Source organism: Ochlerotatus camptorhynchus, unplaced genomic scaffold, assembly GCF_037179485.1.
Source record: "Ochlerotatus camptorhynchus isolate MF236.1 unplaced genomic scaffold, CSIRO-AGI_Acam_v1.1 ptg000010l, whole genome shotgun sequence".
In the NCBI taxonomy this organism is placed as follows: Eukaryota; Metazoa; Arthropoda; class Insecta; order Diptera; family Culicidae; genus Ochlerotatus; species Ochlerotatus camptorhynchus.
In genome coordinates, this window is record NW_027040502.1 from 4,278,951 (window position 1) to 4,300,310 (window position 21,360).

General features: G+C 41.8%; 2 protein-coding genes across 2 annotated transcripts in view; both read left to right on the top strand.

Moving 5' to 3' along the window:
• The first annotated feature begins 289 nt into the window (after window positions 1-289).
• On the top strand, window positions 290-2,613 carry LOC135699426 (uncharacterized). The gene is made up of 2 exons (XM_065219693.1): window positions 290-2,541; window positions 2,598-2,613. Exons 1-2 carry the CDS (start codon window positions 302-304, stop codon window positions 2,611-2,613), a joined length of 2,256 nt encoding a protein of 751 aa, XP_065075765.1. The 5' UTR covers window positions 290-301.
• A 94-nt stretch (window positions 2,614-2,707) lies between these two features.
• The window catches only part of LOC135699436 (uncharacterized), a gene marked incomplete at its 3' end in the record, with an annotated part of 69,301 nt that continues 50,648 nt past the window's right edge, over window positions 2,708-21,360 (top strand). Inside the window, exons 1-2 of the mRNA XM_065219704.1 lie at window positions 2,708-2,837; window positions 10,245-10,406. Coding sequence (XP_065075776.1) covers window positions 2,708-2,837; window positions 10,245-10,406 — 292 coding nt within the window. The remainder of the gene's footprint in view (window positions 2,838-10,244; window positions 10,407-21,360) is intronic.

A 21,360-nucleotide genomic window follows, 5' to 3' on the forward strand; every position in this document is an offset into this window, starting at 1 on the left:
GATCCACTCCAAGTACACCGACAAGGTGATTAAGATGCTGGAACAACTCAAGTTGAAAAAGAGCATTCGAATCATCATCAGCGCCAGAAAACATATGCAAGTATTATTAGAGAGTAAATTTAATTTAAGATCTATGTTTCTGGAGCCATTCATTGTGGAAGATCAAATCAACTATTTCAGAAAGATGTGGCACGAACCAGATCTAGATGAACATTGCTTTGAAAGCTACTCGAAACATATTTTAAACACATTTAAATCAAATATCCCTTCAAAATTAAGTGAAATTTGTGGTGCGCCACTCATGGTAAAAATGCTGGCGGAGGTTTATTTAGAAAAATTTAGAAATTACCATTCATTGAAGAAACAGAATACCAATCAGCTCGTTGATCTGACTAAAGAAAAAATGAATATTGCACAGCTATACGAACAGTTTATAAGAAGATGTTTTCACAAGAAATTTATGGAAAAATTTAAGCCCAAATTTGCTCTGAGCGACGCTGAATTGGATTGGTTGATGGGTGATTTTATTTTGAAGCATCAGTTGTTAGCTATGGAACTGCTAAATATTGAAGTACGTATGGACTTATTAAAAAATCAATATTATAAAGTAATACACGATCAATTTAAAAAACGATGCAAACAGGAATCAGATTCATCACAACTGGTTCATGTAGTCCAGCAGAAGGTTAATTTTTGCCATCGGTCTTACAGTGAATACTTTGTGGCAAAATATCTATGCGACAACATTTTTACGTTGTCAGGAAAAATTGTCAGACGCATTTGGTCTAGATATATCGTTGTTCGAAGATTGTCTATGGCCATGATGGAAGGGAACCAGGCATATCTCAATATCTTAAATAATCTGTGTAAAAAAAACTGGAAGATTGCACTGTGGGCATGTGAGTGTGACTGTTTGAGTATCATTTCCTCTTTAGAAGGACATTTTAAATCATTCTCAACAAGCAACCTAACGGATATGATACTGGTTGCTGCGGAAAGTGGGTTTGTTGAAATATATGAATTATTATCAAAGAATAAAGCTGACGTGAATGCAGCGGATGAAAAACAATTGAAAATGCCGAACCTATTACAAGACGGAACATATGAAAGAAAAATCCAATCAGGCTACCACGGCGAAGTATATCAAAAACAAGTTGCAGTCACCTTTTTTCTACGGATGCGGAGAGACAGTTTCAAAGTCAGATTGGCATATGAAATGTCAAAAGCCGACAAGTATGATGACGTAGTGATCATTGACGATCGACGTGAGGTGTTACACTTCATCCAGGTGAAGCACGCCGTTACCAAAGATGGCAAGGTAAATGTTATCGATTTAAATGCACTATTTCCGACCGTGGAAAAAGATCAACACAACGGAGACTTCAGTATTTACAAGTACCTGGAATCCTATTTGAAAGTTGTTGAAAACTTTAAGAAAGACCAATACAAAAAGCAGTTCTATATATTTACTAATAAGGATTTAAACATCTCCGATGTTGATTGGGTGAGGACTGTTGAGGTAGAAGTAGATGAAATCCTACGATTTCCTGGATCCAAGGCCCGACACCTGAAACTGGATCCAACCGAAAAAGCTATTAAGGAGTTGAGCAATTTTATCAACAAAGATTTCGAAAACCTTAAAAAGGCAATCAAAGAGCTTTTCAACAATGGAACCGTCAGTAACATTTTAGAAACCTATAGTACTCCTCTGAAAGACGTTTTAACAATAAAAAAGAAGCAATGCAGTTTTTTAGATAGCTTCAACTCGGAAAGCGAACAATTCAATGTTGCCAAGTTGTTTAAAGTTCTGGAAAAAGATAAGCTTGATATGAAGAAGACAATAACAGTGAATAACTTTTTACTAAGAAACTCAAGGGTGAAACATTTGCCACGTTATTTTAGTGAGGAGGAAATTGTGGCATTCTTCAACGACTTTTCTCTATTGGTGAGTCAACCAAATGATTTGTATCCAATTATTGAAAGCGAGCTGTGGACGTGGTGTAAATCGTGGATCTGTCCAGAAATTCTCAGAAAATTGAGAGAAATCGATCTGATATTTAGAGATCTGATATTAAAATTTGACCAACTCAATAAACCTAAAAAGAATAAAATGAAGGCAATGTTGAAAAAAAGTGATGTACTAAACTGTCTTAGTGAAATTCAGAATGATAACGATAAACTTGAAGGTAAGGAATCAAAACAATTGCAAAAATATTACATCAATCGCCGTATTATATACAAATATAGTAAACCGACCAATGACGAAAATGTCATTGAAGTTGAGAAAACAGGTATGGAAGAGGCCGAGATGAACCAGCGTCTGGCTGAAAATCTCCTTAATAAAGACAACCAACCAGGTATGGAAGACAACATTGAAGTAATTTCACGACAGATGAGTGACACTCAGTTTATTGAAGAGCTTGGGGATACATTTGAAGACCATCAGATCATCGTACTTCTGGCAGACCCCGGAATGGGGAAGACTAGCTTGCTTCAGTTTGTAGCCTTTGAAGTGCAGAAGCAAAATGTCGTTAATGTACTGTTAGTGTATTTAAGCGAGTTGGTGATGGAGCTCGAAAAAGTAAAACACATTTCAGAGTTGAAGGTGCTTAATGTGCTCAAAGTGATCCTTTCAGAGCGAAATTGCGATCTCATTGAAAATTCCCCACATGAAAGGGATGACAGAGGCTATTCTATTCTTATATTGATGGATGGCTTCGACGAGATCCACTCCAAGTACACTGACAAGGTGATTGAGATGCTGGAACAACTCAAGTTGAAAAAGAGCATTCGAATCATCATCAGCGCCAGAAAACATATGCAAGTATTATTAGAGAGTAAATTTAATGTAAGATCTATGTTTCTGGAGCCGTTCATTGTGGAAGACCAAATCAACTATTTCAGAAAGATGTGGCACGAACCAGATCTAGATGAACGTTGCTTTGAAAGCTACTCGAAACATATTTTAAACACATTTAAATCAAATATCCCTTCAAATTTAGGCGAAATTTGTGGTGCGCCACTCATGGTAAAAATGCTGGCGGAGGTTTATTTAGAAAAATTTAAAAATTACCATTCATCGAAGAATACAAATCAGCTCATTGATCTGACTAAAGAAAAAATGAATATTGCACAGCTATACAAAGAGTTTATAAGAAGATGTTTTCACAAGAAATTTATGGAAAAATTTAAGCCCAAATTTGATCTGAGCGACGCTGAATTGGATTGGTTGATGGGTGATTTTATTTTGAAGCATCAGTTATTAGCTATGGAGCTGCTAAACATTGAAGTACGAAGGGAATTGTTTAAAAATCAATATTATAGAGACATACACGATCAATTTAAAAACCGATGCGAACAGGAATCAGATTCATCACAACTGGTTCATGTAGTCCAGCAGAAGGTTGATTTTTGCCATCGGTCTTACAGTGAATACTTTGTGGCAAAATATCTATGCGACAACATTTTTACATTGTCAGGAGAAATTGTCATACACATTTTGTCTAGATATATTGTTGTTCGAAGATTGTCTATGACCAAGATGGAAGGAAACCAGGCATATATCAAGATCTTAAATAATCTGTGTGAAAAAAGCTGGAAGATTGCACTGTGGGCATGTGAGTGTGACTGTTTGAGTATCATTTCCTCTTTAGAAGGACATTTTAAATCATTCTCAACAAGCAACCTAACGGATATGATTCTGGTTGTTGCGAAACGTGGGTTTGTTGAAATCTGTGAATTTTTATTAAAGAATAAAGCTGACGTGAATGCAGCGGATGAAAAAAAAATAACTGCTCTTTATTATGCAGCTGAAAATGGACACGATCAGTTGATCCAACTGTTGATTGACAAAGGATCCACTGTTAACACTTGTTCAACTACCGGTGAAACTCCACTTCATACCACAGCATCAAATGGTCATAAGGACGTTGCAGAACTCTTGATATCAAACAATGCTGACGTGAATGCAGTGGATGAAGATCAATGGACTGCTATTCATTATGCAGCTCAAAATGGACACGATCAGTTGATCCAACTGTTGATTGACAAAGGATCCACTGTTAACACTTGTTCAACTACCGGTAGAACTCCACTTCATACCGCAGCATGGTATGGTCATAAGAATATTGCAGAGCTCTTGATATCAAACAATGCTGACGTGAATGCAGTGGATGAAAATCAATGGACTCCTTTGAATTTAGCTGCTCATAATGGACACCACCAGTTGATCCAACTGTTGATTGATAAAGGATCCACTATTCACATTTGTTCAATTTACGGTGTAACTCCACTTCATAGCGCAGCACGGAATGGTCATAAGAACGTTGCAGAACTCTTGATATCAAACAATGTTGACGTGAATGCAGTGGATAAAGAACAAAAGACTGCTCTTTATTATGCAGCTCAAAATGGACACGATCAGTTGATCAAACTGTTGATTGACAAAGGATCCACTGTTAACACTTGTTCAACTACCGGTATAACTCCGCTTCACAAAGCAGCATGGAATGGTCATAAGAACGTTGCAGAACTTCTGATATCAAACAATGCTGATTTGAATGCAGTGGATGAAGAACAAAGGACTGCTCTTTCCTTTGCAGCTCATAATGGACACAATCAGTTGATCAAACTGTTGATTGACAAAGGATCCACTGTTAACACTTGTTCAACTACCGGTATAACTCCGCTTCACAACGCAGCATGGAATGGTCATAAGAACGTTGCAGAACTTCTGATATCAAACAATGCTGATTTGAATGCAGTGGATGAAGAACAAAGGACTGCTCTTTCCTTTGCAGCTCAAAATGGACACGATCAGTTAATCCAACTGTTGATTGACAAAGGATCCACTGTTAACATTTGTTCAATTACCGGTAGAACTCCGCTTCACAACGCAGCATGGAATGGTCATAAGAACGTTGCAGAACTCTTGATATCAAACAATGCTGACGTAAATGCAGTGGATGAAAAACAATGGACTGCTATTCATTATGCAGCTGACAATGGACACGATCAGTTGATCCAACTGTTGATTGACAAAGGATCCACTGTTAACACTTGTTCAACTACCGGTGAAACTCCACTTCATACCACAGCATGGAATGGTCATAAGGACGTTGCAGAACTCTTGATATCAAACAATGCTGACGTGAATGCAGTGGATGAAGATCAATGGACTGCTATTCATTATGCAGCTGAAAATGGACACGATCAGTTGATCCAACTGTTGATTGACAAAGGATCCACTGTTAACACTTGTTCAACTACCGGTGAAACTCCACTTCATACCACAGCATCAAATGGTCATAAGGACGTTGCAGAACTCTTGATATCAAACAATGCTGACGTGAATGCAGTGGATGAAGATCAATGGACTGCTATTCATTATGCAGCTGAAAATGGACACGATCAGTTGATCCAACTGTTGATTGACAAAGGATCCACTGTTAACATTTGTTCAATTACCGGTAGAACTCCGCTTCACAACGCAGCATGGAATGGTCATAAGAACGTTGCAGAACTCTTGATATCAAACAATGCTGACGTGAATGCAGTGGATGAAAAACAATGGACTGCTATTCATTATGCAGCTGACAATGGACACGATCACTTGATCCAACTGTTGATTGACAGAGGATCCACTGTTAACATTTGTTCAATTACCGGTAGAACTCCGCTTCACAACGCAGCATGGAATGGTCATAAGAACGTTGCAGAACTTCTGATATCAAACAATGCTGATTTGAATGCAGTGGATGAAGAACAAAGGACTGCTCTTTCCTTTGCAGCTCAAAATGGACACGATCAGTTAATCCAACTGTTGATTGACAAAGGATCCACTGTTAACATTTGTTCAATTACCGGTAGAACTCCGCTTCACAACGCAGCATGGAATGGTCATAAGAACGTTGCAGAACTCTTGATATCAAACAATGCTGACGTGAATGCAGTGGATGAAAAACAATGGACTGCTATTCATTATGCAGCTGACAATGGACACGATCACTTGATCCAACTGTTGATTGACAGAGGATCCACTGTTAACATTTGTTCAATTACCGGTAGAACTCCGCTTCACAACGCAGCATGGAATGGTCATAAGAACGTTGCAGAACTTCTGATATCAAACAATGCTGATTTGAATGCAGTGGATGAAGAACAAAGGACTGCTCTTTCCTTTGCAGCTCAAAATGGACACGATCAGTTAATCCAACTGTTGATTGACAAAGGATCCACTGTTAACATTTGTTCAATTACCGGTAGAACTCCGCTTCACAACGCAGCATGGAATGGTCATAAGAACGTTGCAGAACTCTTGATATCAAACAATGCTGACGTGAATGCAGTGGATGAAAAACAATGGACTGCTATTCATTATGCAGCTGACAATGGACACGATCACTTGATCCAACTGTTGATTGACAGAGGATCCACTGTTAACATTTGTTCAATTACCGGTAGAACTCCGCTTCACAACGCAGCATGGAATGGTCATAAGAACGTTGCAGAACTTCTGATATCAAACAATGCTGATTTGAATGCAGTGGATAAAGAACAAAAGACTGCTCTTTATTATGCAGCTCAAAATGGACACGATCAGTTGATCAAACTGTTGATTGACAAAGGATCCACTGTTAACACTTGTTCAACTACCGGTAGAACTCCACTTCATACCGCAGCATGGAATGGTCATAAGAATATTGCAGAGCTCTTGATATCAAACAATGCTGACGTGAATGCAGTGGATGAAAATCAATGGACTCCTTTGAATTTAGCTGCTCATAATGGACACCACCAGTTGATCCAACTGTTGATTGATAAAGGATCCACTATTCACATTTGTTCAATTTACGGTGTAACTCCACTTCATAGCGCAGCACGGAATGGTCATAAGAACGTTGCAGAACTCTTGATATCAAACAATGTTGACGTGAATGCAGTGGATAAAGAACAAAAGACTGCTCTTTATTATGCAGCTCAAAATGGACACGATCAGTTGATCAAACTGTTGATTGACAAAGGATCCACTGTTAACACTTGTTCAACTACCGGTAGAACTCCGCTTCACAACGCAGCATGGAATGGTCATAAGAACGTTGCAGAACTCTTGATATCAAACAATGCTGATTTGAATGCAGTGGATGAAGAACAAAGGACTGCTCTTTCCTTTGCAGCTCATAATGGACACAATCAGTTGATCAAACTGTTGATTGACAAAGGATCCACTGTTAACACTTGTTCAACTACCGGTATAACTCCGCTTCACAACGCAGCATGGAATGGTCATAAGAACGTTGCAGAACTTCTGATATCAAACAATGCTGATTTGAATGCAGTGGATGAAGAACAAAGGACTGCTCTTTCCTTTGCAGCTCAAAATGGACACGATCAGTTAATCCAACTGTTGATTGACAAAGGATCCACTGTTAACATTTGTTCAATTACCGGTAGAACTCCGCTTCACAACGCAGCATGGAATGGTCATAAGAACGTTGCAGAACTCTTGATATCAAACAATGCTGACGTAAATGCAGTGGATGAAAAACAATGGACTGCTATTCATTATGCAGCTGACAATGGACACGATCAGTTGATCCAACTGTTGATTGACAAAGGATCCACTGTTAACACTTGTTCAACTACCGGTGAAACTCCACTTCATACCACAGCATGGAATGGTCATAAGGACGTTGCAGAACTCTTGATATCAAACAATGCTGACGTGAATGCAGTGGATGAAGATCAATGGACTGCTATTCATTATGCAGCTGAAAATGGACACGATCAGTTGATCCAACTGTTGATTGACAGAGGATCCACTGTTAACACTTGTTCAACTACCGGTGAAACTCCACTTCATACCACAGCATCAAATGGTCATAAGGACGTTGCAGAACTCTTGATATCAAACAATGCTGACGTGAATGCAGTGGATGAAGATCAATGGACTGCTATTCATTATGCAGCTGAAAATGGACACGATCAGTTGATCCAACTGTTGATTGACAAAGGATCCACTGTTAACACTTGTTCAACTACCGGTGAAACTCCACTTCATACCACAGCATCAAATGGTCATAAGGACGTTGCAGAACTCTTGATATCAAACAATGCTGACGTGAATGCAGTGGATGAAGATCAATGGACTGCTATTCATTATGCAGCTGAAAATGGACACGATCAGTTAATCCAACTGTTGATTGACAAAGGATCCACTGTTAACATTTGTTCAATTACCGGTAGAACTCCGCTTCACAACGCAGCATGGAATGGTCATAAGAACGTTGCAGAACTCTTGATATCAAACAATGCTGACGTGAATGCAGTGGATGAAGATCAATGGACTGCTATTCATTATGCAGCTGAAAATGGACACGATCAGTTGATCCAACTGTTGATTGACAAAGGATCCACTGTTAACATTTGTTCAATTACCGGTAGAACTCCGCTTCACAACGCAGCATGGAATGGTCATAAGAACGTTGCAGAACTCTTGATATCAAACAATGCTGACGTGAATGCAGTGGATGAAAAACAATGGACTGCTATTCATTATGCAGCTGACAATGGACACGATCACTTGATCCAACTGTTGATTGACAGAGGATCCACTGTTAACATTTGTTCAATTACCGGTAGAACTCCGCTTCACAACGCAGCATGGAATGGTCATAAGAACGTTGCAGAACTTCTGATATCAAACAATGCTGATTTGAATGCAGTGGATGAAGAACAAAGGACTGCTCTTTCCTTTGCAGCTCAAAATGGACACGATCAGTTAATCCAACTGTTGATTGACAAAGGATCCACTGTTAACATTTGTTCAATTACCGGTAGAACTCCGCTTCACAACGCAGCATGGAATGGTCATAAGAACGTTGCAGAACTCTTGATATCAAACAATGCTGACGTGAATGCAGTGGATGAAAAACAATGGACTGCTATTCATTATGCAGCTGACAATGGACACGATCACTTGATCCAACTGTTGATTGACAGAGGATCCACTGTTAACATTTGTTCAATTACCGGTAGAACTCCGCTTCACAACGCAGCATGGAATGGTCATAAGAACGTTGCAGAACTTCTGATATCAAACAATGCTGATTTGAATGCAGTGGATAAAGAACAAAAGACTGCTCTTTATTATGCAGCTCAAAATGGACACGATCAGTTGATCAAACTGTTGATTGACAAAGGATCCACTGTTAACACTTGTTCAACTACCGGTATAACTCCGCTTCACAACGCAGCATGGAATGGTCATAAGAACGTTGCAGAACTTCTGATATCAAACAATGCTGATTTGAATGCAGTGGATAAAGAACAAAAGACTGCTCTTTATTATGCAGCTCAAAATGGACACGATCAGTTGATCAAACTGTTGATTGACAAAGGATCCACTGTTAACACTTGTTCAACTACCGGTAGAACTCCACTTCATACCGCAGCATGGAATGGTCATAAGAATATTGCAGAGCTCTTGATATCAAACAATGCTGACGTGAATGCAGTGGATGAAAATCAATGGACTCCTTTGAATTTAGCTGCTCATAATGGACACCACCAGTTGATCCAACTGTTGATTGATAAAGGATCCACTATTCACATTTGTTCAATTTACGGTGTAACTCCACTTCATAGCGCAGCACGGAATGGTCATAAGAACGTTGCAGAACTCTTGATATCAAACAATGTTGACGTGAATGCAGTGGATAAAGAACAAAAGACTGCTCTTTATTATGCAGCTCAAAATGGACACGATCAGTTGATCAAACTGTTGATTGACAAAGGATCCACTGTTAACACTTGTTCAACTACCGGTATAACTCCGCTTCACAACGCAGCATGGAATGGTCATAAGAACGTTGCAGAACTTCTGATATCAAACAATGCTGATTTGAATGCAGTGGATGAAGAACAAAGGACTGCTCTTTCCTTTGCAGCTCAAAATGGACACGATCAGTTAATCCAACTGTTGATTGACAAAGGATCCACTGTTAACATTTGTTCAATTACCGGTAGAACTCCGCTTCACAACGCAGCATGGAATGGTCATAAGAACGTTGCAGAACTCTTGATATCAAACAATGCTGACGTAAATGCAGTGGATGAAAAACAATGGACTGCTATTCATTATGCAGCTGACAATGGACACGATCAGTTGATCCAACTGTTGATTGACAAAGGATCCACTGTTAACACTTGTTCAACTACCGGTGAAACTCCACTTCATACCACAGCATCAAATGGTCATAAGGACGTTGCAGAACTCTTGATATCAAACAATGCTGACGTGAATGCAGTGGATGAAGATCAATGGACTGCTATTCATTATGCAGCTGAAAATGGACACGATCAGTTGATCCAACTGTTGATTGACAGAGGATCCACTGTTAACACTTGTTCAACTACCGGTGAAACTCCACTTCATACCACAGCATCAAATGGTCATAAGGACGTTGCAGAACTCTTGATATCAAACAATGCTGACGTGAATGCAGTGGATGAAGATCAATGGACTGCTATTCATTATGCAGCTGAAAATGGACACAATCAGTTGATCCAACTGTTGATTAACAGAGGATCCACTGTTAACACTTGTTCTACTTCCGGTTTAACTCCACTTCATAGCGCAGCACGGAATGGTCATAAGAACGTTGCAGAACTTCTGATATCAAACAATGCTGATTTGAATGCAGTGGATGAAGAACAAAGGACTGCTCTTTCCTTTGCAGCTCAAAATGGACACGATCAGTTAATCCAACTGTTGATTGACAAAGGATCCACTGTTAACATTTGTTCAATTACCGGTAGAACTCCGCTTCACAACGCAGCATGGAATGGTCATAAGAACGTTGCAGAACTCTTGATATCAAACAATGCTGACGTGAATGCAGTGGATGAAAAACAATGGACTGCTATTCATTATGCAGCTGACAATGGACACGATCACTTGATCCAACTGTTGATTGACAGAGGATCCACTGTTAACATTTGTTCAATTACCGGTAGAACTCCGCTTCACAACGCAGCATGGAATGGTCATAAGAACGTTGCAGAACTCTTGATATCAAACAATGCTGACGTGAATGCAGTGGATGAAAAACAATGGACTGCTATTCATTATGCAGCTGACAATGGACACGATCACTTGATCCAACTGTTGATTGACAGAGGATCCACTGTTAACACTTGTTCAACTAGCGGTTGAACTCCACTTCATACCACAGCACCAAATGGTCATAAGGACGTTGCAGAACTCTTGATATCAAACAATGCTGACGTGAATGCAGTGGATGAAGAACAAAAGACTGCTCTTTATTATGCAGCTCAAAATGGACACGATCAGTTGATCAAACTGTTGATTGACAAAGGATCCACTGTTAACACTTGTTCAACTACCGGTATAACTCCGCTTCACAACGCAGCATGGAATGGTCATAAGAACGTTGCAGAACTTCTGATATCAAACAATGCTGATTTGAATGCAGTGGATAAAGAACAAAAGACTGCTCTTTATTATGCAGCTCAAAATGGACACGATCAGTTGATCAAACTGTTGATTGACAAAGGATCCACTGTTAACACTTGTTCAACTACCGGTATAACTCCGCTTCACAACGCAGCATGGAATGGTCATAAGAACGTTGCAGAACTTCTGATATCAAACAATGCTGATTTGAATGCAGTGGATGAAGAACAAAGGACTGCTCTTTCCTTTGCAGCTCAAAATGGACACGATCAGTTAATCCAACTGTTGATTGACAAAGGATCCACTGTTAACATTTGTTCAATTACCGGTAGAACTCCGCTTCACAACGCAGCATGGAATGGTCATAAGAACGTTGCAGAACTCTTGATATCAAACAATGCTGATTTGAATGCAGTGGATGAAGAACAAAGGACTGCTCTTTCCTTTGCAGCTCAAAATGGACACGATCAGTTGATCAAACTGTTGATTGACAAAGGATCCACTGTTAACACTTGTTCAACTACCGGTATAACTCCGCTTCACAACGCAGCATGGAATGGTCATAAGAACGTTGCAGAACTTCTGATATCAAACAATGCTGATTTGAATGCAGTGGATGAAGAACAAAGGACTGCTCTTTCCTTTGCAGCTCAAAATGGACACGATCAGTTAATCCAACTGTTGATTGACAAAGGATCCACTGTTAACATTTGTTCAACTACCGGTATAACTCCGCTTCACAACGCAGCATGGAATGGTCATAAGAACGTTGCAGAACTTCTGATATCAAACAATGCTGATTTGAATGCAGTGGATGAAGAACAAAGGACTGCTCTTTCCTATGCAGCTCAAAATGGACACGACCAGTTGATCCAACTGTTGATTGATAGAGGAGCCACTGTTAACATTTGATCAATTACCGGTAGAACTCCGCTTCATAGCGCAGCATGGAATGGTCATAAGAACGTTGCAGAACTCTTGATTTCAAAGAATGGTGACGTGAATGCAGTGAATGAAAAACAATGGACTCCTTTGAATTTTGCTGCTCAAAATGGACACGATCAATTATTCATGCCACTGATAATTGTTTTCCATATTTTTATTATTATTACTATAAATATTATTTTTATTTGCACTTGTATCATTCCTGACTTGTTCGGGGGTGAGATTTGAACTCGTAACTTTGGCGTAAGAGGTATGGATGCAGGGTCTCCCCATTAAAAATTAGTTCAATTACCGGTAGAACTCCACTTCATAGCGCAGCATGGCACGGTCATAAAAATGTTGCAGAGCTCTTGATTGGTTAATAATGCTGATGTGAACGTGGTCGATGAAGACTTCAGTTGGCAGCTTGAATTGGACATGGTCGGGCTATCGAACTATTGATTAACAAGGGACCAAACACCAGCCCTCGGGATTTTGAAGGTAGAACCAGGGCTCTACATTTTCGAAGCTCTATAGTGGACCCTCCTCGATTCCTTACTTTGACAATAATTGTATTGTCAATACCTTCTTTCAATATATTGATACATGTGCGGTTTGCTTAAAGCCTGGCTGTACTTTTCTCGCCTTGCTTTGCCCATTTGGTTTCAAAAAAAGCACCATCGGTTTTCGAGTTTAAACGAAGCCTCACATTGGCTTTCAATTCCTTCCACCGACACTTTGTCACCTGCTTTCGTTACTTCTTTAAAATAAACGTGTGGAGGAAAGATAGTACGTGTAATCTTCAAATAACTACATGTGCAAAATGCATTAAATATATATTTTTATTTCTGTCATATACGCCGTGCAACTTCGATTGAACGCCTCCATGAAAGGCTAGCTGATCGAAGTCGAGCGGACTTTCACTCGTCCACTTCACCGAAGCTTGAAAGATACACGAATGATGGGACGGGAGAATGAGAGAATAGCGATAGACAATTTGTTTGTAGACGTCGACTGAGGTGCTAGAATTATGCAAAGCTGCTCGACTGCAACAGAAAAAAAAAGAAAACTAGCAGTCTCATTGTCTTATTGATTTTGTCGATTGAAGCCGATATTGTGACGCCCTGGGTAGAACTGCACTTCACATCTCAGCATTCAGTGCACAATAGTGATCCAGGAATAGGATTTCCAAATTCTCCGGGAATCAACCACCCGGTAATCGGGAAATAAAAAAAGAGCTTTCTCGGGAAATATGCAAAAATGCTTAAAAATTAGCATCATCAAAGCTGCTTTTGGCGGAAGATTCACGTTCACTCACATTAACTTGATGTTGGCAAATGAGATAAATTAGCTCAAAAGTTTCGAAAATACAAAATAGTAAATTACATCTTAACAGACTGGCAACTACCTCGAAAAACCTTAAAAACCTGGAATTACCAAATTATTTCAAAAGACCTTAAAAGCCTGGAATTATAAGGAAATTTTGCCACAACCAGGGAATTTTTATTAAGTAAGTTCATTAGAGTACCAGAATCATAAAAATGTGTCTAGTCCTGTTGCGAAAATCTATTTTTCTGAGCTCTTTGTAGCGAATCGTCTTATTTGTTTTGCGACAGCTCAAAGCTATACATTTTATTATTATTAGTTTGAAGTTATTTTAGTTCAATACAATCTACATACCATCGGTCTCAAGCTTCGTAATTCAGAAATGCAATATGTTTAATAAGTTCAACATTATTTTAGGATTAACCTGTAGTTAGTTTTAATTAATATAATCCAATTAGGCATAATAAAGTATTGATTGTAATTTACTTGTACAACTGTGTAACACTTCCTAACACAATGATGACAAATCAATAACATAATGATAATCTCTTATCAATATGACTTTTCGCCACCACAATCCATTATCTTCCATATTATCTTTCATAACGTTGCGATTGTACGAGGGGTCGTCGAATGGAATCACTTTTCGGAACATTCTCCCTTCGTGTCGCTCAAACACTGCTTCGGCGTCACCGTCTCCGCTAATTTCTGCTCCGAATTTAGCATCTCCTCGAATCCCTGCTTCGACTTCCGCATTACCACGAACATCAAGAACTGCAAGTTTACAAACAGGTCTCCGCAAAACTCCACTAGATGTCTCCATCTGCCCGGTACACTACTCCACCTTAGCCTCCGACCCCTTCATCTGTGTGTGTGTGTGTTTTTTTTTTGGGCAAGGAGGAAACCATTAAAAATGCCATCGGTCGCGGTGACACGATGTGTGGGATTCTTACCGCACTAAATCCTCCTTGGACGCCTTGCCCTTTTCCCCCGGAACCATTTGTCGTATTACTTCGGTGGGGGCCGTGCATTACGCACCTCACTTTACCTCAGCTAATTGGCGCTTCCAGTTCGCTGATCGTCTCTCCAATTTGTGAGCCATTTAGCTCCTAGCGTCACGTTCTACTCGGTTATCCCCAGTGGGGATTCAACCTACTTTGACGGAGAGTTCTCCCGGCTTCGGCTTTCAGTTTGCACTTGTGTGAGCACATTACTACTTTCTAGCTGGTCTTCTCGCCATTTTCGCTGCAGCGCTGACATGATTTGCGTTACTGCTCTGCTGACGGCGTTAAAGGTGCCCTCCTCTCGACACATTTCCTCGACGACATTCTTCGCGCTAAGGGTGAGCATCTCCTCTCGCACAACATCAAATCTAGGACATTCGAAGACCACGTGCTCTGGTGATTCTTCCACATTCCCACACTCCGGATAGAAGGGGACATTGTGTGTCCGAACCGATGCAGGTACTTCCTGAAGCACCCATGACCAGACAGGAACTGCGTCAAGTGGAAGTTGACTTCTCCATGCTTCCTGCTCACCCAGGTCGGTATTAGCTGTGTGTCAATCTACCGTTCTCTGCTGCATCCCACTCCTGCTGCCAGTTAGCCGTCGACACCGTTCTCACCATTTTTCGTAATCCTCTGGTTTCTCTCGTCATATAGCACTCGTAGTCCTCCGCCAAGGTGATGCCGATTGGCGAAAACTCATTCTGCCTGCATCGAAATGGTTCTGTACGCACTCACGACTCGCATGGCCATGAACCGGAACGTACTGCTCAATTTCCTTTGGTTCTGCTTCGTTTTCAGCGCTTCAATCCAGGCTGGACCTCCGTACCTAAGTATCGATGAGGACACACTAGTCTGAAAGACGCCTCTTGCTGCTGCTTGGACCAGAATTGTTCGGCATGATTCTGGCTATTGCGTTGATGACCTTCGCCGCCTACTCGCAAGCATATTCAATGTGGCTGTTAAAGCTTAGCCGGTCGTCGATCATCACTCCCAGATACTTCAGGACGCGCTTCGAAACAATGGTGTGCTCTCCAACGGTGATTTCTGCCCGCTGCACTGCTTTGCAGTTACTGACCAACATCACTTCTGTTTTGTGATGGGCTATCTACAGCTTCGTTCCTTGCATCCAGTTACCAATCGTATCTATAGCCTCGGTCGCTAGCATTTCCACTTCTTCCAGCGTCTCACCGGTTACCGCCAAGACGACATTGTCCGCAAAGTCAACTCCTTTGGGCAGCTTGAGCGTCAGCACGCCATTGTACATTCCATTCCACAGCGTGGGACCTAGAATGGAGCCTTGTTTAACTCCCGCCGTGATTCTAAGCGATTTCTGCCCGTGTCTGTCACGTAGACCAGGACCCGGTTCTGGAAGTAACTACTTAGAATCCTGCAGAGGTAGTCTGGAACCCTCATTCTATGGAGCGCCTTGGCGATGGCATCCCAGCTGGCGCTATTGAATGCATTCTACACATCAGTCGTAATCAAGGTGCAGTATCGATTTCCTCTCTGCTTCTGATTGTAAGCTTTCTCGGCTGTGTCAATCACTGTCCGAATTGCATCCACCATCGATCTCCCTTTCCGGAATCCGAACTGCCTCTCAATGCCGATAATCCGTGTTCACTCTCCGTGCATTTCGTCAGCCTGTTCAGGATGATCCTCTCCAAGAGCTTTCCGACAGTATCCCGCAAGCATATTGGCCTATACGATGCAGGATCCCCCGGCGCTTTTCCAAGCTGCGGCAACAGCACAAGCTTTTGTACCTTCCACCTATCAGGGAACTGACCCCCGTCCAGACATTTCTGCAGCACCATCCTTAACATGTCCGGGAACGTCTGGATCGCCGCCTTCAACGCCACGTTGGGAATTCCATCCGGGCCGGGAACTTTATTCGCCTTCAACCCTTTCGCTGCTGCTATGAGTTCCTCGTTGGAGACTTGTTCAACGATGTCTTCATCTACCTCGCCATATGGTGTAGGTGGCCAGGTGGGAAAAGTCGCTCCACGTTAACTTTCAGCTTGTTGGGACACATTTCAACCGGCATCGTTGGACCTCTGATCTTCGCCATCGCGACTCGGTATGCGTTGCCCCAGGGGTTGGCATCGGCGTCGCGGCACAGCTCCTTGAAACTATTTGACTTGCTCAGCTTTATCTTTCGTTTCAGTGCACCACCCTGCGCTCCTCTCTGTCTGCTTCCGTTCTTGCTATCTGAACGCGCCTTATGGCTAGAAGACAACTAGCACGGAGGGTGCTAATTTCCTCGTCCCATCATTAAGCTGGACGCCGCCTGTTTGTTGGCTCAAGTTTTCTCGGCATAGTTGTGGCACATGTCCTTGCTAATGATTCGGTCAACTCGAACGCGCTTAGGCCCGGGACGCTGCTGTCTACCCTTAGCGCTTCGATGAAGAGATCTTTATTGAATACCTTCGTCTTCCACTTCCGCTCGCTTACTTTCGTCCTCCGCATTTCCACCGGTGTCCGTTCGCCGATACTGTACCGGATCGCCTGATGGTCACTATGGGTGTACTCTTCGCACACTCTCCAGTTCATATTTGCCATTAGCGACGTACTGCAGAAAGTGACGTCGATAATGGATTCCCTACCATCTTTGCGGAAGGTGCTGATGGTTCCTAAGTTGGCCAGACTGACGTTCAACTTTGCCAGAGCTTCCAGCACGTTGGTACACCTGCTCTCCCAATCCACTGCCCAAGCATTGAAATCTCCTGCGATGACGACTGGTCTCCGTCCAATGAGCTCTCCGATGTTCCCATCTAGCATCTGATGGAACTGCTCAATTGTCCATCTCTGGGGTGCGTAGCAACTACATACATAGATTCCATTGATTTTAGCGATCACGAAACCTTCGTATGAGCCCGCCACCACTTGTTGAATGGGGTACCTGCCCATCACTTGTATGGCCGCCATTCTTGCTCTATCCGCCACCCAGGTACCATTATCGAGAGGGACTCGATATGGCTCTGCAATGATAGCAACGTCGCACTTTGTTTCCGTTGTCGACTGCCACAACAGTTGCTGTGCTGTGTTGCAATGATTGAGATTTATTTGGGTTACCTCCATTATTGCTGGCCCACCATCGCCTTCTTGAACTCTGGGCACCTGAAACTTCCCGTCACATGGCCGTTTCCGTCCTCCTTTTTGCAGAGCATGCACCTCGGTTGCTTTGTACAGTCTTTTGCAACGTGCCCCTTCTCTCCGCATTTCCTGCACAGATCAGATCTGTCTGGGCCTTTGCAGTTTCTCGCCTGGTGACCGAAGCCCATGCATTTGTAGCATCTCTCCATTTTCTTAGATACCCGAGGAATAGCTTTCAACGGGCACACTGACCACTCCTTGTTCTTCCTGTATTCCTTCTTCTTCTCTTCCTTCTTCCTTCTTCCTCACTTCATCTTCCTTCAGCTTTTCTTCCTCTCCTTCTGGTTCTCCGCTTTATGAAATCCACCATTTTCTCCCATCTCATTGATGCCTTCCTCGTCGTCCCTGCGTTTTTTGGGCTCCTCTTCATCTCCTGGCGTGTCCCTATCTCTCTTTTCAGCTTTGTGCTTCAGCCAGTCTTATGCTCTCCTTGGCCTCCCGGAGAGCCTTTTCGGCATTTTCGGCTCTTTTCTCCACTCTTGGAATTCCCGATCTGCCACTGTTATGCCGGATTTGATTCAAGTCACAAGTTGCTTGATCTCTTTGTGTACATTGTTTTTATCCTTTACGAACACATAGAGATCATCGATCTTCCTCCTGACCTCCGTCATTTTGGTTCTCCCAAGTTGTAGTTCTTGAGATTTGCTACTGCTGGATATCGGTGTGAACATCTGGCTTAGCCCAGCGCCTGGCTGCTATCCTTGGGACTTACTGCTGCTGCTAAAACTCGCAGTGGCCCCCAGGTTCGACACTGGTGATCTCTGCAATATCCCGCTCTTTGCAAACACGTTCGCTCCTCCGTTTTCACTATCTGGCGTCTTGCCGTCGTCCTTCATATTTTTTTTTTAAGCATTGTTCTCTGTGAAGCAGTCAATAGAATAGAGTATAAGCTTGTTATAGATACGTAAAAAATGGTAGATCTTAGTTCAAGTAATCAGCTGTATTTGTTTTTGCGTTGCCAAAATGAAGTAAGAAATGCTTGCTACACATCTCGTACTTTTAGTTTAAATATTCAATGGTGTTGATTCAAAATTTAAGATTTAACTACTCTTTGCATGTCTATAGTAAACTATGATCCTTCTCTATCAATAACTTCAAAGAAAACCTAATTTCAACAACTGAGTGAAAAGCTGTTAACAAATGATGATACGTGTTCGAACGGAAGGTGTTAACGTAGATGCTACGCAACACCTTCCGTTCGAAAACACCAAGGGCGCTGGTCCTTGGTCCCGTTGGTCCTCCACGAACATATTCCAGGTCAGCGTCTTGTAGACAGTCAACTTCGTGCGGCGGCGAATTTTATTCGACCGGAGCGTCCTCCGGAGTCCAAAGTAGGCACGATTCCCTGCCATAATGCGTCTTTGAATTTCTCTGCTGGTATCATTTTCGGCGGTCACCAGTGAGCCCAAATACACGAACTCATCGACCACCTCGATTTCGTCAATCTGAACTCGGGGTGAGAGGCTAACATTGTTTTCCCTAGAATCTCTTCCTTTCATGTATTTTGTAAAAAAAATAGTATCCGCCTAGCTTCAGCCTTCAGTCTGATGTACGCTTCCGCCATCGTTTCAAAGTTCCGTGCCCGTGTTGTGGATGTCATCGACAAAGCCAAGAAGCTGGATGGACTTCCAGAAGATCCTGCCACTCGAGTCTATCCCAGTTTATGATGATGGCGTTTGGAACAGCTCTCCCAGATTGACATACCATACTCAATAACAGGTAGGATAAGTTGGCTATTGACAGCAAGTTTATTTTTCAGCGTGGAGTTCGTATTGATAACAATTGATACACAACTTATTTGAACCATTCCACCATTGAGCCGTTTAAACATATCTTATTATTTTCAGACGGAACAAGTCTTGATGATTGGGAATGTGGAAATATGATGACCTGGGTCTTCGCTGCGTTGATACGGATCTTCCAGTTATTGAAATATTCGGACAGAACATCCATGTGTCATTTACAAATAGAGACAACGTTCCACCATCTGGAAGAGCCGGAATGTCGGAGGCGAACGAGTTGAAGAGGACGGGCCCAAGGATACTTCCTTGTGGAACGCCCGCACCAATGTTGAAGCCATTAGAAGTGATGCCATTAGGAGAGACTTAGAATGCCCTGTTTGAGAGGTAATTTTGGATGATCTTCACAAGGAAGATTGGAAGATCGTATTGTTGTTATTTGTACACGACGCTTTTTCAACGTCTAACAATGCCATGGCAGATGTTTTAGATACCAACTTGCTCCGCCTGAGAATATTGCTCACTCGAGTCAGTTGGTGAGTAGTCGATCGAACTTGTCGAAAACCAAACTGCTCCTCGATTAAGATGTTATTTTCGTCGGCAGATATTAGAAGACGTAGTAAATTGCTTTTTCAAGAAGCTTTGATAACCCTGAGAGAAGGCTGATAAGTCCGTAGAAAATCAGTGGCAGGTAATCATAGAATCTAGAGCTCATATGTTTGAGCTCAAAATTCAAGATGTTGTTGAAACCTGGGGCCTTCATGTTTTCGGAAGATTTGATATAGACCGACAGTTCGTCAGCTGAAATCTCTGAAACTTGGACAAAACCCAACAGCTTGGGTATCAAATGGAGGTTGGCAGCGTTTACAGCAACAGCAGCCTCATGCGGACTAATCATGTTTTATCCGAGATTATGGGAGCTGACGAAGTGTTGGCCAATCATAGCAGGAGTTATCAGATGAACCGTGTAGTGATGGTGTAGTGGTAAGTGTGATTGCTGTTGACGTAGATTGGGATTTCGGTTTATTCGGTTACGCCCATATATACTTTGTGAAAACCGAAAATGGAACATGTAACGAAATTATGAAAGATTTTGATCGGTAATAGCTCAGCTGCCCCTGGAGCAATTTCCATTATTTTATCACCAAACGATCAGGAATATTTCTATTTAAACTGTTTATTTTCATCAAGAAACTATTGGAAAAGTGGTAAATGTCAAGCATTGTCCAAAAGCGTCGAAATAAGTAACAAATCCACTGTCATCAGAGAGTCGTTAGTAGACTAAAAAAGTCGAAGTGGCATTCGCCTCCGATATTCGGGTGTGTGCGAATAGGGAGGATGCAATTGCGTAGCATTTTGCACACTCATCACCATATTCAGAACCACACGCCCCCAAAGAACACACAAAATGCTACCCAGAGTTGTAATCTAGTAACCAAACTTGGCAGATTTTGATCGATTCTCTTCATCGACTTTCTGTTTCGTTAATAAGTCGACGGCAAATACATTCATTGATACGTTTGTTGTTCTGGTTGATAGAAGAGCATAGCAGAAATAGTGCGAAAAGGTTAGTGAAATCATGGTCATCAAAAGAGGAAATCGATGAAGAGAATTGACTTTCACCCCTCTGCATCTAAGCCCTTTAATTCAGTCGTAGTCACAGCAATCAAAACTAGCATCGCACCGCTTTTGGTTCTTGGGTTACACTTGCTGGTTGCAATTCTGCTGTTCGACATTT

Excerpts from the sequence above, each read along its gene's own strand:
- LOC135699426 (XM_065219693.1), top strand. The coding sequence starts at position 302 with ATGGTAAAAATGCTGGCGGAGGTTTATTTAGAAAAATTTAGAAATTAC.